Genomic DNA, 17,864 nt, shown 5'->3' with positions numbered 1-17,864 from the left:
CTGTGTAGACAAGACTGGCTTTGAACTCACAGAGACATTTTTGATCTTTTGAGACGCAGTCTGGCAATATAGCTCAGGATGGCCCCACTCCTACCCTGAGTATTAGGATTAGGCATATACTCCCACACCTGGCTATTTTGTGAACTTTAGAAACTTATTTGTGATGATGATGATTACTATCTTGGTGCTGGTGATCATATACAGAGCCTCATATATTAGGCAAGCACTTTATCACCCTGGTCCATTCTGAGCCCATAGAAACACTCTGAGTAGTAGTCTATAGGCTTTGCTGGATTGCCAGAGTGAGGAACACACATACACGTGCACACACACACACACACACGCACGCACGCACGCACATGCCAGGAGCCATTAATAATAATAGCCCTGACTAGTTCTTCTGAGATCTTCCGAGCATTCTCTCGGGCTTGGCAGCCTGGGAGGTAGGTGCTGTGCAGATGCTTGCAGGAAGCATGGGGAGGCGCCTGGAGCCTTGACTAGCAAGTGGCACAGCCTTGAGCCTGGGCCACCTCTTCCAAAGCCCTCACTCTTAACCATCATCACATGACGGTGTTCGCTTGCGTTGCTCGACGAGTTGTGTAAATTGCTAGGTGAGAGTCGTACCCGGCCTGCACATGTGGAAATGCTGTCTAAATTGTGGTAGAACCTGTTGAGCCTCAGTTGGCCTCCCTAGTCACGTAAGAGCACAGAAATAGATCATGGGAAACCATCCCTGGTGGGGAGGGGTCATCGGCGTCATGGGCAGAGGCGTGCGAAGTGTGTTCCCTGCCTCCTTCCAAATTCTCTCAAAGCCAAGGCAGGGACAAGAGCCTTTTTTTCCATTCTCCAAGGGGTAGACAAAGTAATTAGGCATTTGAAGAAGCTGCCGATTGCTGGCAAAGGTGGCTACCTGTATACTGGTGGGGCGCGCCGTCTTCTTGGGCGGGCTTTCTGCCTGTGCTCTCTGGAATGACGCCCCACACTGGAGCCAGGCTGAGCACACGCTTGTGCTTTGGAACATCCTGCTCACACTGGGAGCCAGGCCACCTGGGTTTGGACCCCTGTTCTGCTGCTGCTTAGCCTGTGGGGTCTTCTGCACTGCCATCTCTCTGTGAAGCTTGGCTCCCAAAGCCTGTTGCTGAGGGCTGAAAACAGATGGTCTCAAACGACCCCTCCAGGCAAAGTGACTCCAGAATCAGGAGTGGTCTCTATAGGCCTTGTGTCAATCCTGAGTGTCACATAGCTTAATGCTGCTCCCTTGTAAGACAAGATTCCCTCCTTCCTAACTGGCTCCTCTCTTGAGTCTTCTTGGTAGATCTGAATCTTGGGCTGCTCCAGGGTCCGTCCATCTGTCCATCCGTCGTCCTCCCGTCATCCTCTCCCCCCCCCCCCCCCCCCCCGTGGAATAGAAGGCACCCATTCCCTGCTGGTCAGGGTTTGTCTGACTTGTGATGTCTTCAAGGGAGGGTGGAGCATGGCTTGCAGAGTGTTCTAAGCAGGAGCAGGCCCTTTCCTTTGTCCTAGGGTAGCTAGATCTGTTGCTTTGAGCCCTAATTCCCAAAGGTTCTGCCAAAACCTGTTTTTGTGGGCCAAACCTCTTATCTGCCTAGAGGCCACACCCCTTTGCCTGGGATTTGCTGTTTTTACTTTAAATTTTATGGTTTTTGTTGTTGTTAGTTGAGATAGATAGGGTTTTACTCTGGAGTTCGGGCTGAACTAGAACTCTCTGCAGTCCTCCTGCCTTGGCTTTCTGAATGCTGGCACGAGCCCCCATGGCTGGCTGTGGTTACTATTTTGTTTTTGAGGCAGGATCTCACTGAGCTACTCAGTCAGGCTTTTGCCTCACAGTCCCTTGGCCTCAGCCTCCTGCACATCTAGGATTACAGTGCGCAGCCTCCGGTTCACCCCCGAGGCCAGGCTGGCAGTGGGCACAGAGTTGCCCCATTAGTCCCGCCTTCTGAGGGGCCTGGGCATCTCGTATGGTATAGAACCTCCTGGGCTAGTGGGATTCATTCTGCTAGTGGCAGAAGAGTCCGACTGGATGAGAAGGGAATACCAGTAGGTGTCAGCTCTGCCCAATTATACCCATGAGTTAGGCAGGTCTCTGCCTTCTGAGCCTGAGCTTAATATGAGCAGGGCCACACTGACGGCTGGACACGGATGGCACTGATCCTAAGGCCGCCATTCCCTGCAGGAAGCAAGGGTTTGAGTCCTTAGTGTAGGTGGCCAGTGCCTGTCCCTGGAGTCCTGGCACCTCTCTCCACAGGAAGCTCCTGGCATTGACACTGTTCTGCTCTCTGCAGGACAGCATGAGGCCTGGGGTGGGGGTGGGGTAGGTGAAATAAGGACCCAGGGTTTTCTGTCCCCTGTGATCTTGGCCTATCAGGGGGCTCTGCTAGCCTGAGCTCTCACACTCACACTGTCATCTGAACACACCTCTCTGCCCACCCTTTCCTCCTTCCCAAAGTTCTCCAACCTTCCTAGGTCCACCAGGAGGCAACCAAGAGCCTCTTCCTGTCCTGACACACCCACTTCCCGTTCCAAGTGCTTGACTTGAATGGCAGCTGCTGTCACCTGCTCTGTTCTTGCCAAGCTGGCAGAGGGCACAGATCCTTAAGGAGATGCCTGGTCAGCCAAGCTCAAGGTTCTGTGCCAGGCAGACTATATTTTGGGGACCCCATTCTCTTGCTTCCCTGGCTTCCATCCTGAAAGGAGCCGGGTTGCTGCCTGGCAGAGCCTGGTTTGTTGCATGCTACAGATAGGTGTTCTTCTGATTCCTCCTTGCATACCACCAATGTAGGAAAGTCCTCTGGCTATCCTGTCACCTCACCTGCAGACCAGCGGGGCCCTGGTGCCCACTGCAGCACACAGCCAGGCATCTCAGCAGTGCTAGCAGCAGGAGGATCCCCCCACTCATGTGAACCCCTAAGCTTTCTGTAAGAGAAGATACCCCTCCCCACCACTGTTCCAACCTGACTTGAGGCAGGATCTTTAGACTCTTACCCTCTCTGGGCCGATGGGCTGGCATCTACCTCCAATAGCCATAGTATGGCAAAGGGACTGGTTGAAGCCAGTCTACATCTTGGTGGGATGATCAGTGTCAGGCTTGGAACTGATAACCCTCCAGCCAGTTTAGGGCTTTGCTGAATGCTTGGGGGTGGAGGGGGCTGGGTAGACTAGAAGCTGGCCACCAGCTCCCTTGCTGCTACCCTGCTTTTTCACCCTGATGTAGAGATGGTCCTCTCCAGAAAGGCCCTGGGAGTTTTCGGGCATCTTTCATCAGGGTGCTGGTCCAGGGCATGGAATAGGAGGGAAAGTGAGAGAGCGTGCCACGAGGGGTGGGGGGTTGTGTTTGTCTGTGTGTGTGACTCCACCCTTTATGGCCTCATCTGGCCACTCCTGCAGATGTGGCTCTGGCCTGGTGGCCACAGAGTCGTCAGTGTGGCTGACAGAGAAACCACAGAGGAATGTGCTCAGCTTATGTTGGGGGAAGACAGGGTACTGAGAGACATCTGCTGAGGCTCTCCCTCCCACCCCCACCTCCCACCTCTAGTGGGTCTCCCAGGCGAAATAAGCTTAAGGATCATATATGGCTTGCTCCAGGCCTGGTGATGCCCTCCAGTGCTGTGTTTCCTGAGGACATGTGTGTGTGTGGGGGGCTCTTTTTAGTCCCTACCACTACATCCCCGTCACTCTTGATGTAGGGTCAGGTGTAGGGGGTTGGGGTTGGGAAGAATCCTGAACACTGGCAACCATCAGGATATCAGGGTTGTGTCCTCTCTGCCTGGGATACAGTGGGCCCCTTGGCTGGGCAAGTGTCTTCCTGGCCCCATGTGCCTCCCTGGGCTGGTGTGAGGAACATAGGATTTTTCTTTGGAGAAGTGGAGAGCAAAGGAGATGATCTGGTGTCGCCTTTCTCGCTTCCTTCTTCCCAGGCAGCGGTATCCTGCCTTCCCCTTCCGGTTAGCTGCAAGCGGCTTTGTGGGGTGTGGGTTGGGTTTGGGGCTCCCTACTGGTGTGGTGTTTGCCCGGTCGCCCTGGCAACCATTGGGCAATGATGCGGAATGACATTCAGTGACCAGAGGACAGTGTACAGGGATCAAGAGGTCAAGACCCAACCTTCCCATAAGCCGGTTGGAACTTTTCCCGTCCAGTGGCCCATTGTCCATGCGGACCTTAGAACCACCCGGTGGATCCCTCTCCCTCTATGCCCTTCCCAAGGGTTCCTCCCCTGGCTGGAGACTGAGGTCCTTGCCACAGCTCCAGCCCTCCCCCTGCCATCACTCTTCCTGTCTGATTCCCTTTCCTTTCCTGTCTCCTCCTCCCACCTCCTCCCTGCTCTCCCATTCTCTCATCCCCCTCCCCCCAACACAGCTGCTGTTTGGCTCCCGCTATATATAGCGGTAATTACAATAAAAGTGTTGAAAGGAGATAATCCAGCAGAGGAAGCCAGGCTGACTCCCAGCCCTCTCCTGTCCCTGGCCTGGTGCTATCCTGCACCCCCTTTTCCCTAAGGCCTCCTGTTCCCACCCTGCCCCACCCCACACCATGCTTGCTCCCCCTCATCTGCCTCATCTGCCCCAGCTGGGATTAGACTGAGAGACTTACAGAGAACAAGCTACCTGGAAGGTCTTCACAGGCCCTATCCCTGCCTCGGTTTCTCTTCATGTACAGGCTTAGGTGGGGTGAAGGCGAGGGACAGCGAGTGAAAGCGTAAGATTTACATTCATAGCCTGGTTCCTCAGTCACCTGACTATGTTTGGTCAAGTTACTCAGCACTCTCTCTCTCTGCCTCAGTTTCCTTATCTGTGAAAGGGATACTAATAACAGAATTGAACTCATATATCACTGCAGTGTAAATGAGCTGTGCATAGAAGATGTGTAGTATTAGCTGTCAGTGACCATATCAGGTGTTGAGTTCTGACTCTTTCTGGCTGCTCCTCTTCACACTCATGCATAGATACAGTTTTTTCCTCGAACCCACGGCCTTATGCATGCCATGCCGCCCCTTTCTGCAGCCCTGTTGCATACATAGTTTCTTATCGAAGTTCATGACTTCAGCCTCATTTAAAGAAAGTGGACGGCAGCATCCATGGGAGGAGAGATTTATGTCATTAAGGTCTAGTGGACCTGTCTGGTAGTCTCTTGGGCCGTGGGCCAGGCTGTCAGGGCCAAGGGCAGTCTGGGGCTGGACTCACTCACCACCTGTGTGTCTTGTGCCCACAGTGGAGGTGAAGCCGGTGCTGCCAGGAGCCATGCCCAGCTCCATGGGGGGTGGAGGTGGAGGTAGCCCTAGCCCTGTGGAGCTTCGGGGGACTCTGGCAGGCCCCATGGACCCTGCGCTACGGGAGCAGCAACTGCAGCAGGAGCTCCTGGTGCTCAAGCAGCAGCAGCAGCTTCAGAAGCAGCTCTTGTTCGCCGAGTTTCAGAAGCAGCACGACCACCTGACGAGGCAGCATGAAGTCCAGCTGCAAAAGCATCTCAAGGTGAGCAAGGGGGGCTCGGGGCCCACCAGAGTGGCAGCCCTGCCTGGGCCTGGCTCACCACCGCCTCTGCCCTTCTGCACCCCCCGCAGCAGCAGCAGGAGATGCTGGCAGCTAAGAGGCAGCAAGAGCTGGAGCAGCAGCGGCAGCGGGAGCAGCAGCGGCAAGAGGAGCTGGAGAAACAGCGGCTGGAGCAGCAGCTGCTTATCCTACGCAACAAGGAGAAGAGCAAAGAGAGTAAGACCAGTGGGCAGTTCCTGGGCCTTACCACGCCGTGGCCCCAGCTCCAGGCACCCAGCTCAGCTGTGCCCTGTCCCATAGGTGCCATCGCCAGCACCGAGGTCAAGCTGAGGCTCCAGGAATTCCTCTTGTCGAAGTCAAAGGAGCCCACGCCAGGCAGCCTCAACCATTCCCTCCCACAGCACCCCAAATGCTGGTAATGGCTCTGGGGGGCAAGGGTTGGCAGAGGGGCCCTGCTCAGGGGCTGCCTGGTTATAGGTTGGCTTGGGGCTCCCTGTTTTGCAACCGTTCTCGAGTTTTGCAGTCTGTCCTAGTAGGGAGCTCTCCATCCTATTTCTCTCCTCCCTTTCCCAGGATTCATGTTTTTTTCCCTCTGTAATTATGTAGACCCCTAGTTCCATGAGGGAGAGGGGTGGAAGTAACCATCCCCCATGTGGCCTTTCCATAACTCTCCTTTCCTACGCTGTGTGTGGTACCATATGCCTATAGATGTAGCACTCAGGATGTGGAGGAAGAAAGACTAGGGGTTCAAATTTGTCTTCAACTACATAGCAAGTCTGAGACCAGCCTGGGCTGTATGAGACCCTCTTTCAAAACATATATAAAAACAAACAAAACAAAATCTTGCAAATCAAACAACTTGCCTTCGGTGGCAGGTCAAGTGAGCAGGTGGTAACCCAGATCCTGCTTCCACCCCACCCCCAGGGGAGCCCACCATGCTTCTTTGGACCAGAGTTCCCCTCCCCAGAGCGGCCCTCCTGGGACGCCTCCCTCCTACAAACTGCCTTTGCTTGGGCCCTATGACAGCCGTGATGACTTCCCCCTCCGCAAAACAGGTGGGTGAGTCCTGGCTTCCAGGAATATGGCTTCTGGGGTGGAGGTGGGCTTATGCCAAGGGCAGTGCTGTCGCTTTGAGTTGTCCCCCTCCCCCCTCCACGGGTGGGCTGGGCTTCAGGTTGGTGTGTAGATCGATCTGAGTCCAGCCGCTTTCTCTCCAGCCTCCGAACCCAACTTAAAAGTCCGTTCGAGGCTAAAACAGAAGGTGGCGGAGAGGAGAAGCAGTCCCCTCCTGCGTCGGAAGGACGGCACTGTTATTAGTACCTTTAAGAAGAGAGCAGTTGAAATCACAGGCTCGGGGCCTGGGGGTAAGGCCTCCTCTCCTGTCCTAATTGTGAAGGTCTGGGAGGAGGGGTGGCTCAGAGCAGGCCCAGGTGACAGCCACTTCTCCTGTAGTGTCGTCCGTGTGTAACAGTGCGCCCGGCTCTGGCCCCAGCTCTCCCAACAGTTCCCACAGCACCATCGCTGAGAACGGCTTTACTGGCTCAGTCCCCAACATCCCCACTGAGGTACAGGACTGACTGAAGCTGGGATGGGGTAGGGGGCACAGAGGTGCTCTTTCTTTTGGAAGGAGGAGTTTGCTCCTTCTGGCCTAGCTGAGTGTTCAGCCTAGATGCCTCTATGTACATTTGGAGGGTCTTGCCTGGATATGTTGCCTTGAAAAGAGATTTGTCCCGCAGGCCCCTGAAGGAATCTGATCTCTCTGTTACCTCCACTTGGGGCTCAGGGTTGGGGGAGTGAGAGACCATTCAGAGCCCTTGGCCTTTGTCCAGGTCGCCCCTCTTGGCTGTCTCTCCTTTGCCTGCTTTCATGTCTGTCTCTCCTGACTGCTCCCCAGATGCTCCCCCAGCACCGGGCCCTCCCTCTGGACAGCTCCCCAAACCAGTTCAGCCTCTACACGTCTCCTTCTCTGCCCAACATCTCCCTAGGGCTGCAGGCCACAGTCACCGTCACCAACTCACACCTCACCGTAAGTACAGGGCACATATCCTTCCCCAAGGCCCTATGAGAGCTGAGCTGGCATGACCTGATCTGGTGGGTGGGCAGAGGGTACAAGAGGGATGCTGGTCTGAGTTGGCAAGACAGGGGCAGTATCAGTCTGTGCCTTATCTACCATCACCCTCCAACTTCACCAGGCCTCCCCGAAGCTGTCGACACAGCAGGAGGCTGAGAGGCAGGCCCTTCAGTCCCTGCGGCAGGGTGGCACGCTGACTGGCAAGTTCATGAGCACATCGTCCATCCCTGGCTGCCTGCTGGGCGTGACATTGGAGGGCGACACAAGCCCTCACGGGCATGCTTCCCTGCTGCAGCACGTTCTGCTGCTGGAACAGGCCCGGCAGCAGAGCACGCTTATAGCTGGTGAGTAGATAACTGTGTGCCTGAGAAGGGGTGTTTGACTCTCACGGTAGCTCAAGTCAGACCTATCTTGTAGACAAAAAGTAACCAGGGGTACTCTTTAGCCTTGCCACAATCATTAGCAACATCATTGATTTCTCCCATGCTCTGAAAACATCACGTACCAGTGTTTGGTATGCCAGGCACTTGACTGAACCTGCCACTGTTACCAAGTTCATATTCCATAGCAGAGCTGGCCAGCAGGAATAACGCAGACCACACTGAGTTTATTCAGTTTGGTGGGTTCACTGTGTCACTATGTAGCTCAGGTTGACCTCAAACTTCTGACAGTCCTCTTTCCTCTGCATCGAGAGTCCTAGGATTACAGACATGACATATCATACAAAGCTACTAACCATACACTTGATTTAAAACTTTCCCCACATTTAACACTTTAAAGAGGACTGAGAAGGTGGCTCACTGGGTCAAGGGATAGCCATGCCGGTGTGAGGACTTGAGTTCAGATCCCCAGTTTGCATGCACAGCCAGACACGGTAGTTAGTACAAGGTTGTATTTCGAGCACTCCCACGTGAGATGGAGGCGGAGACAGGGGAATTCCTGGGAACTCGCAGGCCAGCTGGCCTGGTGTACATAGCAGTAAATAGTAAGAATGCTGTGTTAGGCAGGGACTGACACCCTAGACTGTCCTCTGGCTTCTACATGCTGCACACACACACATGAACATGTGCACACAGAAACAGCACGCAAACACTGTTTTACTTTTTATTTATTTTTTTGGAGACATCGTCTTACTATGTAGCTCTGGCTGGCTTCAAACTCACTGTGTAGACCAGGCTAACCTCTAACTCGCTGTGTAGACCAGGCTAACCTCTAACTTGCTGTGTAGACCAGGCTAACCTCTAACTCGCTGTGTAGACCAGGCTAACCTCTAACTCAATGATCTAATGTACTTTGCTGTGATTAAAGATGGGTGCCTCCAAGCCTAACATATTTTTTTCTTAAAGAAATGGGTGGGGCCGGGCTGTGGTGGCGCACGCCTTTAATCCCAGCACTCGGGAGGCAGAGGTAGGTGGATCTCTGTGAGTTCGAGACCAGCCTGGTCTACAAGAGCTAGTTCCAGGACAGGAACCAAAACCACAGAGAAACCCTGTCTCGAAAAAACCAAAAAAAAGAAAAAAAGAAAAAGAAAAAAGAAATGGGTGGAATTAATCTAATAATACATATTTCTTTTTTTTTTTTTTCCTGAGACAGGGTTCCTCTGTGTAGCCTTGGTTCTCCTGGAACTCATTCTGTAGATCAGGCTGTACTTGAAGTCTTAGAGACTTCTGCCTCCCAAGTGCCTGGCTTATATATTTAACTTCTATCTAGAATATTATTATCATTTGAGCTTTTGTTTCATGTAAGCCTTGGAATCCCATATATGTTTCATTCTGGTAGCGCATGTCAATTTAGGCTGTGTTTCAAGGGCTTACTTATTGCCCATAGCAGTGACATTGGACAGCATTAGACACTTGGCCCTTAGTACTTGCCAACATTCTTAGGGGCTCTGCTAGAAAGACACATGGCCTTGGCCCAGAACTTCTCAGCCTGGCAGCATCTACAAGGTCTACCGGCAGGGGGATCTTGTCGCAGATGGAGAGAACTGGTCATTGTACCTGCGTGTGGTGGGCCCAGGACTACTTGTGCACACTCAGACAAATCAGAGGGACAGAAAAGTGACCCTAGGAGGGCTTGCTGTGCCCGTGGCTCAGAACTCACTGTTAAGGTATAGGGAGGAGAGAGAATGGGGCTCAGCCTCTGGGACAGGGCCCCCCACTCCTCCAAATAGTGCTTACTTACCTTCTCCACCTCCATAGTGCCACTCCATGGGCAGTCCCCATTGGTGACGGGCGAGCGCGTGGCCAGCAGCATGAGGACAGTGGGCAAGATCCCGAGGCACCGACCTCTGAGCCGCACTCAGTCCTCTCCACTGCCGCAAAGTCCCCAGGCCCTGCAGCAGCTGGTTATGCAGCAGCAGCACCAGCAGTTCCTAGAGAAGCAGAAGCAGCAGCAGATGCAGCTGGGCAAGGTACATGTAGACAGGCAATGTCCTGGGCTACCCGGAAGTGACCCAGGCTGGCGAGACACACGGGGCAGGGGGGGGGGGGGGGGGGGAGAGGGGGGGCTGAACCTGGGGAGCTGAGTGCTTGGAGGAGCCACCTTCACGGTTTCCAATTCCCATTGAGTCCCGTGGACAGGTGCCTGGCTGGGACAGGGAGAGAAAGGCTAAAGGTTCCCATCCCCAGACAATGCGCTTTCTTCTCCCAGATCCTTACGAAGACAGGGGAGCTGCCAAGGCAGCCCACCACCCACCCCGAGGAGACAGAGGAGGAGCTGACAGAGCAGCAAGAGGCCTTGCTGGGGGAGGGGGCCCTGACCATGCCCCGGGAAGGCTCCACAGAGAGCGAGAGCACCCAGGAAGACCTAGAAGAGGAGGAGGATGAAGAGGAGGAAGATGAAGACTGCATTCAGGTCAAGGATGAGGAAGACGAGAGTGGTCCTGATGAGGGACCCGACTTAGAGGAGTCCAATGCTGGTTACAAAAAGGTACCTCCCACACATTGGTCTCCACTGACTGTCCTTCCCCATCCCCTGATTTGCTCTCTTGATTGTCAGTCCCCAGTGGTGTGGTTGCCAGTTCTTGAGCAGCTTTCTAAAGAACAAGAAGGGGAGGAGAGACTGGGGGGAGTAGGAGGGGGATCCTGTATGGTCCCTGAGGTGTTCCTGCCTGGCATTCTTCTCCCTTTGTGACTGCCCTTGTCTCTTAACTGTGCGAGTGCGCTTCTGCGTGCACAGGGCCTGTGTGTATCTGCTTTTGTGCCTGCGTCGACTGGTTGTGCGTTGGTCTCTGCGTGCATGCGTGCGTGTGTACACACACGCCCCCACTGTTACTACAGTGTGCCTTGAGCCTAGTGCGCTCCATTCATTGCGGACACAGCCCCAAGCCCTTAGGCCTGACTCATCCTGCTCCCACCCACCCACCCACCCCCGTCCTTCTCAGCCTCTTACCTCAATGCTACTAACTGGAGTGACTCATCACATGCCCCATCTTCCCCATCTTGCCGGGAGATGGCAAGGCTGGAGTGTCTCCTGTCCCTGGAGGGAGCAAGTGGGAGGAGGTGGGGGAAGGAAGAGACTTGGGGGCCCTCTGGAGGCTGAAAGGACCCTGTACTCAGTGCCATTCAGACTGAGCCTTACCCAGCTGTCTTATTCCTTTGCAGTTGTTCACAGATGCCCAGCAGCTACAGCCCCTGCAGGTGTACCAGGCACCCCTCAGCCTGGCCACTGTGCCTCATCAGGCCCTGGGCCGCACCCAGTCCTCACCTGCTGCTCCTGGGAGCATGAAGAGCCCCCCAGACCAGCCCACTAAGCACCTCTTCACCACAGGTAAGCCCTACCACTGTCCATTCCATCCATCCACCATGCACCAGGGGCTTGGATATGTAGCATGTGGTGTCCTGCATACACACTGCATGGAGGGGAAACGGGTCTTCATCTCTTCCTGTGCCCCACAGCTGTTCGTGGGAGCAGCAGCAGCTTCTCTCCAAGGAGGAGAGGCAGCCTCGCTCCTACTCTCTGGGGGGCAGTATCTTCTCTGTGCCTCCTGGCCTCCTTCCTCCCTGTGGGATTGACAGTGAGGCCCCAGTAGACCCAGAAGGCTTTTACCCATGAGGCTGCCACATGCTTGGTTCCTCACCAATGGGGCCAGTGCATGGGCAGATGTGATGGGGAGAAGGACTGTACCATGGGGGTGGTAAGGGGGTTGCAGAGGACAGAGAGTGGGACCAGCTTCAGCCAGGCTGGGTTTAAAGAGAGGAGAGAGGGTTGTATGTGAATGTTGGCGGATAGCTAGGGTAGCCATAGATAGTCATTAGGACCGGGGTGCAGCAGGGTTCAGAACAGTTCTGGCTGACACAAGGGTCTGTGGCCCAGGTGTGGTCTATGACACGTTCATGCTGAAGCATCAGTGCACGTGCGGAAACACACATGTACACCCGGAGCACGCCGGCCGCATCCAGAGCATCTGGTCCCGGCTGCAGGAAACTGGCCTGCTCAGCAAGTGTGAGGTGAGGGAGCCCCCTGCCTTCAGCTGGGACTTCCATCTGAGTGATGCCTTCACTCCCCTCCTAACAAAGCCTCACCCACACCCTAGCCCTCCAGTCAGCTCTAAGACCTCCCCAGTTCCATCCCTTGTGATCTGCTTCCCTCATGGTCCCCAGCTAATCTGGGAAAGAGTCCTGGAGTGGGGTCTCTCAAGGGCCAAGGCGTAGTTACTCCAAATCCTTTAGTTCTGGAGGTTGGCTCTGTGAGCATTGGGCTGTAGTTGTCAAGAGAGTTGAGCCTTGTCAACGCTCTCTGGCCTCTCTTGACCTCTGGCAGCGGATCCGGGGTCGTAAAGCCACGCTAGATGAAATCCAGACAGTACATTCTGAGTACCACACCCTGCTCTATGGGACCAGCCCCCTCAACCGGCAGAAGCTGGACAGCAAGAAACTGCTTGGTGAGTTGCAGGGCATGGTCCCACGTGTGTCCTGAGTGTGAAGGGGCTGTCATAAAGACCACCGAGGCAGAGTAGCCAGCAGTCCTAGTGGGTCACATCCCCAAGAGGGTGCCATCAGCCTAGACGCAGATTGAACATACTGTAGGGTATCAGGCTTAAAGGTGGACTTGATGGTGGTCTGTGTTTCTTCCCAACCTGCCATGTCCCTACCATAGCAGAAGATAGAGGTCTCAGCTGGCATGGACTACATGGCCCATGCCAACTGGCAAGTGGGACACCTATCAGAGCATCTCTGTCCCTCTTCTCTGCAGGCCCCATCAGCCAGAAGATGTATGCCATGCTGCCTTGTGGGGGCATTGGGGTGAGTTGGGTATGTGGGAGTGGGCAAGTGGCTCTCCTAGCTTGGCCCCTTCCTCCCTGCCCCCGTGGCTGCTCGCCTGCTCTCTGGTGCCCACTCCCATTCCTCCCCTCCCCCTGCAGAGGGCACACTGAAGCCCGATCTCCTGCCCCTGCAGGTGGACAGCGACACTGTGTGGAATGAGATGCACTCCTCCAGTGCTGTGCGAATGGCAGTGGGCTGCCTGGTAGAGCTAGCCTTCAAGGTGGCTGCAGGAGAGCTCAAGGTAAGGTTATACTGTGGCCTCTGCGCTCCTGGCTGCTTCCTGTGTCTTTAGGAGCAGGTGTGCAGGGGCAGCAGTGACTTCCGCTCACCAAGACCATTGTCCTTTGCCACATTGAAGTCTTGAGTGCTAGGATGGGGACAGCCATAGTTTGAGGGTCATGGGGGACCAAGTAGGCACTGAAGCCTGAGGCTCTTGTGTGTATCTGCAGGGGAGAGACAGCTGTTTGCTGGGGGTCCTGCAGTTGGCATTCATAAAAGTGCATTTCTGTGTTCCCATTCCTACTTGGCTTGTGCTTCTCTCCTGTATCTACCCTGTCGCTGACATGGCTTTCCTGACAGTTATCCTTCTGCTTGTACTTCAGAATGGATTTGCCATCATCCGGCCCCCAGGACATCATGCTGAGGAGTCCACAGCCATGTGAGTACCACTCTGACCTGACCCTGGCCCTCTGCCATCAGCTCTTCCTATCTTTTACTTGAAGCAAACCTCATGTCACTCAAGCTGACCTCCCTGCCCTCTCCTCCTCCCCACACAGGGGATTCTGCTTCTTCAACTCCGTAGCCATCACAGCTAAACTCCTGCAGCAGAAGCTGAATGTGGGCAAGGTGCTCATCGTGGACTGGGTAGGCAGTGGGCTGGGATGCTGGGCAGGGATGGGTAGAGCTGCCAGGGAAGGCCTTCAGAAGTGCCTCCACCTCTGGGTGGCACTAGGACTCACTCCTTGGCTTCACATGTTCAGTTTATATCCTTCCTGTTTCATCATCAGACAGGTCCTTTTTTGTTTTGTTTTGTTTTGGTTTTGGTTTTGGAGGCAAGGTTTCTCTGTGTAATAGTTCTAGCTGTCCTGGAATTAGCTCTGTAGACCAGGTTGGCCTTAAACTCACTAAGATCCGCCTGCCTCTGCCTCCTGAGTGCCACCACCACCCAGCTCATCAGACGGGTCCTTTCATTCAGTGGGATGGTTCCTCCCTGGGACACCCCAGTGTGTTTTTAGCCTCATTCACCATATCTTTTCCCTAGCAGCCTACAACATCCAGATGATTTCCTCCCCTGAGCGATAGGGACCGGGTGTGACCACTACTACCAGAATCTTTTTCTCCTTGCCCTTACCATTGGGGCTGCTGTGTGCCAGGAACATGACACTGTGCTACTCACAGCCGCCTCTAGCAGTGCAAAGTATTCCTCTACTTCTCTAAGTGAGGACACTGTTTGGGTTACTTAGCAAAGATGCCCCACCTCTGCTCCTGAGGCTGTGGGTGTTCCTCAGCCTTCTGTCATGGTAGGGAAAGTGAACACACCACTCACTGTGCCTGAGGACTCACTGGTCATTGACCAGCAAGAGCAGAATTTTTGAAATCCAGTTTTGGTTTAAAAATATGTATGCAAGGGCGCTGGAGAGATGGCTCAGAGGTTAAGAGCATTGCCTGCCTGCTCTTCCAAAGGTCCTGAGTTCAATTCCCAGCAACCACATGGTGGCTCACAACCATCTGTAATGGGGTCTGGTGCCCTCTTCTGGCCTGTGGGCATTCACACAGACAGAATATTGTATACTAAATAAATAAATATTTAAAAAAATATGTATGCAGCGTGGTGCACAACTATAATCCCAGCACTCAGGATTGAGCGTTCAAGGCCAGCCTGGACTACCTAGCGAAACCCTGTCTCAAAATAAAACAAATTCATGTAAATGTTGGATCCCTCTTCAGAATTTATTTGCCTGTGTTAAATTTCTTACTTGCCTGGGTTTCCCTTGCACTTCAGTGAAATGGGTTCTGCAGGGAGACAAACCATATCCATCCATGGCTGTAGAGCCTGGATTCAGTGTCACGGCCCCGGAGCCATTGGTGGGCTCATCTGCAGAGCTAATGGTAGGGTGGGCGGGGAACAGGTGGCATGTTAGCCTTTGGATTAGAGCTTAGACTGGTACCCAAAGCACCCTCCACTTATCCTCATCAGGACATTCACCATGGCAACGGCACCCAGCAAGCATTCTACGATGACCCCTCTGTGCTCTACATCTCGCTGCATCGCTATGACAATGGGAACTTCTTCCCGGGCTCTGGGGCTCCTGAAGAGGTACAACTCCTGGGCCTTCATGTCAGCCCTTCCCAGAGGTAGCACACTGGGACCTGGCAGGATGGGACTTGGCAGGAAGCCACAGAGGCCCATTCATGATGCTGGTCCATGTGGCATTTGAGGGCTCCCAGGGGGAGGACCACACAGGTCTGATTGCCAGCTGGGTAAAACAGGTCAATGGAGTGAGACGTTGGAGGCAAGGGACGGGGCAGTGGTTGGGATCCAGGGCGGTGACAGTAACCTCTCTTACCTTATGCCAGGTTGGTGGAGGGCCAGGCGTGGGGTACAATGTTAATGTGGCATGGACAGGAGGTGTGGATCCCCCCATTGGAGATGTGGAATACCTGACAGCCTTCAGGTGGGGACTGAGAAGGGCCAGAGGAGGGGTGGGACCCGGAGCTGGCAGGGGTAGCAGGCACTCAGTTGGGGTGGTGGAGGGGTATGGCCTCAATGGAGAACAGAGCGTGGCAAGGCTCAGCCTGGCCTCTGTTGGCATTAGCTTGGGCCATCCCTTTACAGGACAGTGGTGATGCCCATTGCCCACGAGTTCTCACCTGACGTCGTCCTAGTCTCCGCTGGGTTTGATGCTGTTGAAGGACATCTGTCTCCACTGGGTGGCTATTCTGTCACCGCCAGATGTGAGCCTACTAGGGGTCTGGGAGGGTGTGGAACACCGAGGCACAGGGGACAGGGAATAAGTTGGCACTGCAGGGAGCAAGTCTAAGACTTGCTAGCTCTGCCCACCCTTCTGCCAATCCTGCCATGGGGACTGGCAGGTAGAGGTGGAGTAGCAAACAAGTATCTTCCACTGGAGCTCGCTGGCCTTGACCTACCTACCGGAAATGCATCTCATCTTAGCCTGTCCTCCACTAAGTTCACTGACACTTTACTTCATTGTAGCTGTATTGGGGCTTAAGTCTGCTGTCATATTTTGTACGATATGTTTCATTTCTTGTTTTTTTTTTTCTCCTTCTGTCTCTTTGATACAATTTACCATTCAGCTTTTTCTCTTTACTCCCATGCAAAGGTTTTGGCCACTTGACCAGGCAGCTCATGACACTGGCAGGGGGCCGGGTGGTGCTGGCCCTGGAGGGAGGCCACGACTTGACCGCCATCTGTGATGCCTCTGAGGCCTGTGTCTCGGCTCTGCTCAGCGTGGAGGTGAACGGGGGACAGAGAGGTGGACAGCAGGTGGGGCTGATGGGTCAGCAGCGATATCCACTTCGCTGGGTCCAGTGGCCTCAAAGGCTCCTTGAGGTTTGCCTAGGTCTGAGAATATTTGGGGGCTGGAGAGATGGCTCAGTGGTTAAGAGCATTGCCTGCTCTTCCAAAGTTCCTGAGTTCAATTCCCGGCAACCACATGGTGGCTCACAACCATCTGTAATGAGGTCTGGTGCCCTCTTCTGGCCTGCAGACATACACACAGACAAATATTGTATACATAATAAATAAATATTTTTTTAAAAAAAAATGAGAATATTTGGCCAAGGAAGACTTTCTGATCAGGGCTTCCTCCCAAAAGCCAGTGCTTGCCAGCACAGGAATGTCTGGGCTGGATGGGGTCAGCTGGAGAGCTAGGCATTGCTCTTTATCCCATTCTGAGTCCGCTCTCCTTCTCTCTGCAGCTGCAGCCCTTGGATGAAGCAGTCTTGCAGCAGAAACCCAGCGTCAATGCAGTTGCCACACTAGAGAAAGTCATCGAGATCCAGAGTGCGTGGGGACAGGCAGAGGGGTTCATACTTCAACCTGCTCGGCAGACGAGGCATATGGGCAGTGGGGTACCAGGGCTAGCAGGTACATATGGACCTGTCTGCTCTCCCTGAACCTGTCTGTCCCTCTCCACAGGCAAACACTGGAGCTGTGTACAGAGGTTCGTCACTGGTCTGGGTTGCTCTCTGCGGGAGGCTCAGACAGGTGAGACGGAGGAGGCCGAGACTGTGAGCGCCATGGCCCTGCTTTCCGTGGGGGCTGAGCAGGCCCAGGCCGTTGCCACTCAAGAGCATAGCCCCAGGTAGGCTTCTCACCTGGCATTCCCCTGTCCCGGCCTAAGGTAGTGAGTGCTCTCTACTCAGTGGCATCCCTGTGCTTGTCCCCGCAGGCCAGCAGAGGAGCCCATGGAGCAGGAGCCTACCCTGTGACACCCTGGCCCCCATTCCTCTGGGCTTCATCATTGTGATTTTGTTTATTTTTTCTATTAAAAACAAAAAGTCACACATTCAACAACGTGTGCTGTGTGGGTCTCTCAGCCTTGCTCCCCCAAGCTGCTCCAGCCCTCCCGCCACATGGCCCAGGCCCCAGCTTTAGCAATCCCTTCCTTCTGTAGGGGGATGGGTGCAGCGTCCACGTCTCCCCTGTTGTCATCTCGCCCCAGTTCTCTGTACTCTCTCCTACCTTGGACAGTACTCCCAGATAGTACCTCCAATTCTGGAGCTACCGAGATGGGAACAGTAAGTTGGTTCCTTGGCTTCAGCTGGCTTTTGGGAAACGCCTTAATTTCACCTCTGCCCCTCTCTGTCCTCAGGAGGATCCACTACTAGTTAAGACACGGAGTGGAGTGGGGTAGACTTCCACCCTATACTCCCCTTCCTTTCTGTCCTCAGCATTCTGCAGACCCCTCTCTTCTCTGGCCTCAGCACTGCAGACGTGTGCCCAGGATGTGGGTCTTAGATTTGCTGCCAAATTTCTTGCTTCCTACTCCCAGGAACCCA

The 17,864-nt window shown here is 54.3% G+C and overlaps 1 protein-coding gene across 6 annotated transcripts in view; it reads left to right on the top strand.

Moving 5' to 3' along the window:
• Hdac5 (histone deacetylase 5) overlaps positions 1–17,376 on the top strand; it is a 35,588-nt gene extending 18,212 nt beyond the window's left edge. For 4 of the 6 annotated variants that reach the window (XM_041635579.1, XM_041635577.1, XM_041635580.1 and 1 more), the window contains 24 exons: positions 5,227–5,486; positions 5,576–5,720; positions 5,805–5,919; positions 6,429–6,559; positions 6,722–6,868; positions 6,957–7,069; positions 7,399–7,530; positions 7,697–7,919; positions 9,774–9,985; positions 10,225–10,503; positions 11,178–11,343; positions 11,890–12,023; positions 12,337–12,457; positions 12,769–12,818; positions 12,973–13,080; positions 13,442–13,497; positions 13,616–13,703; positions 15,037–15,156; positions 15,417–15,514; positions 15,676–15,794; positions 16,184–16,317; positions 16,782–16,866; positions 17,002–17,167; positions 17,255–17,376. In XM_041635579.1, the coding sequence (XP_041491513.1) occupies positions 5,227–5,486; positions 5,576–5,720; positions 5,805–5,919; positions 6,429–6,559; positions 6,722–6,868; positions 6,957–7,069; positions 7,399–7,530; positions 7,697–7,919; positions 9,774–9,985; positions 10,225–10,503; positions 11,178–11,343; positions 11,890–12,023; positions 12,337–12,457; positions 12,769–12,818; positions 12,973–13,080; positions 13,442–13,497; positions 13,616–13,703; positions 15,037–15,156; positions 15,417–15,514; positions 15,676–15,794; positions 16,184–16,317; positions 16,782–16,866; positions 17,002–17,167; positions 17,255–17,294 (3,242 nt within the window). In that variant the 3' untranslated portion in view covers positions 17,295–17,376. Of the gene's footprint in view, positions 1–5,226; positions 5,487–5,575; positions 5,721–5,804; positions 5,920–6,428; positions 6,560–6,721; positions 6,869–6,956; positions 7,070–7,398; positions 7,531–7,696; positions 7,920–9,773; positions 9,986–10,224; positions 10,504–11,177; positions 11,344–11,889; positions 12,024–12,336; positions 12,458–12,768; positions 12,819–12,972; positions 13,081–13,441; positions 13,498–13,615; positions 13,704–15,036; positions 15,157–15,416; positions 15,515–15,675; positions 15,795–16,183; positions 16,318–16,781; positions 16,867–17,001; positions 17,172–17,254 lie in introns of those variants that run through there. The other 2 variants (XM_041635578.1, XM_041635574.1) reach the window with 2 other exon arrangements.
• The last annotated feature ends 488 nt before the right edge of the window (positions 17,377–17,864 follow it).

Source organism: Microtus oregoni, unplaced genomic scaffold (genome assembly GCF_018167655.1).
Source record: "Microtus oregoni isolate MIOR12 unplaced genomic scaffold, Mior012 000048F_ref0000485, whole genome shotgun sequence".
Classification (NCBI taxonomy): domain Eukaryota; kingdom Metazoa; phylum Chordata; class Mammalia; order Rodentia; family Cricetidae; genus Microtus; species Microtus oregoni.
Note: the sequence above shows the minus strand (reverse complement) of the source record. Positions and strands in the feature narration are given on the sequence as shown.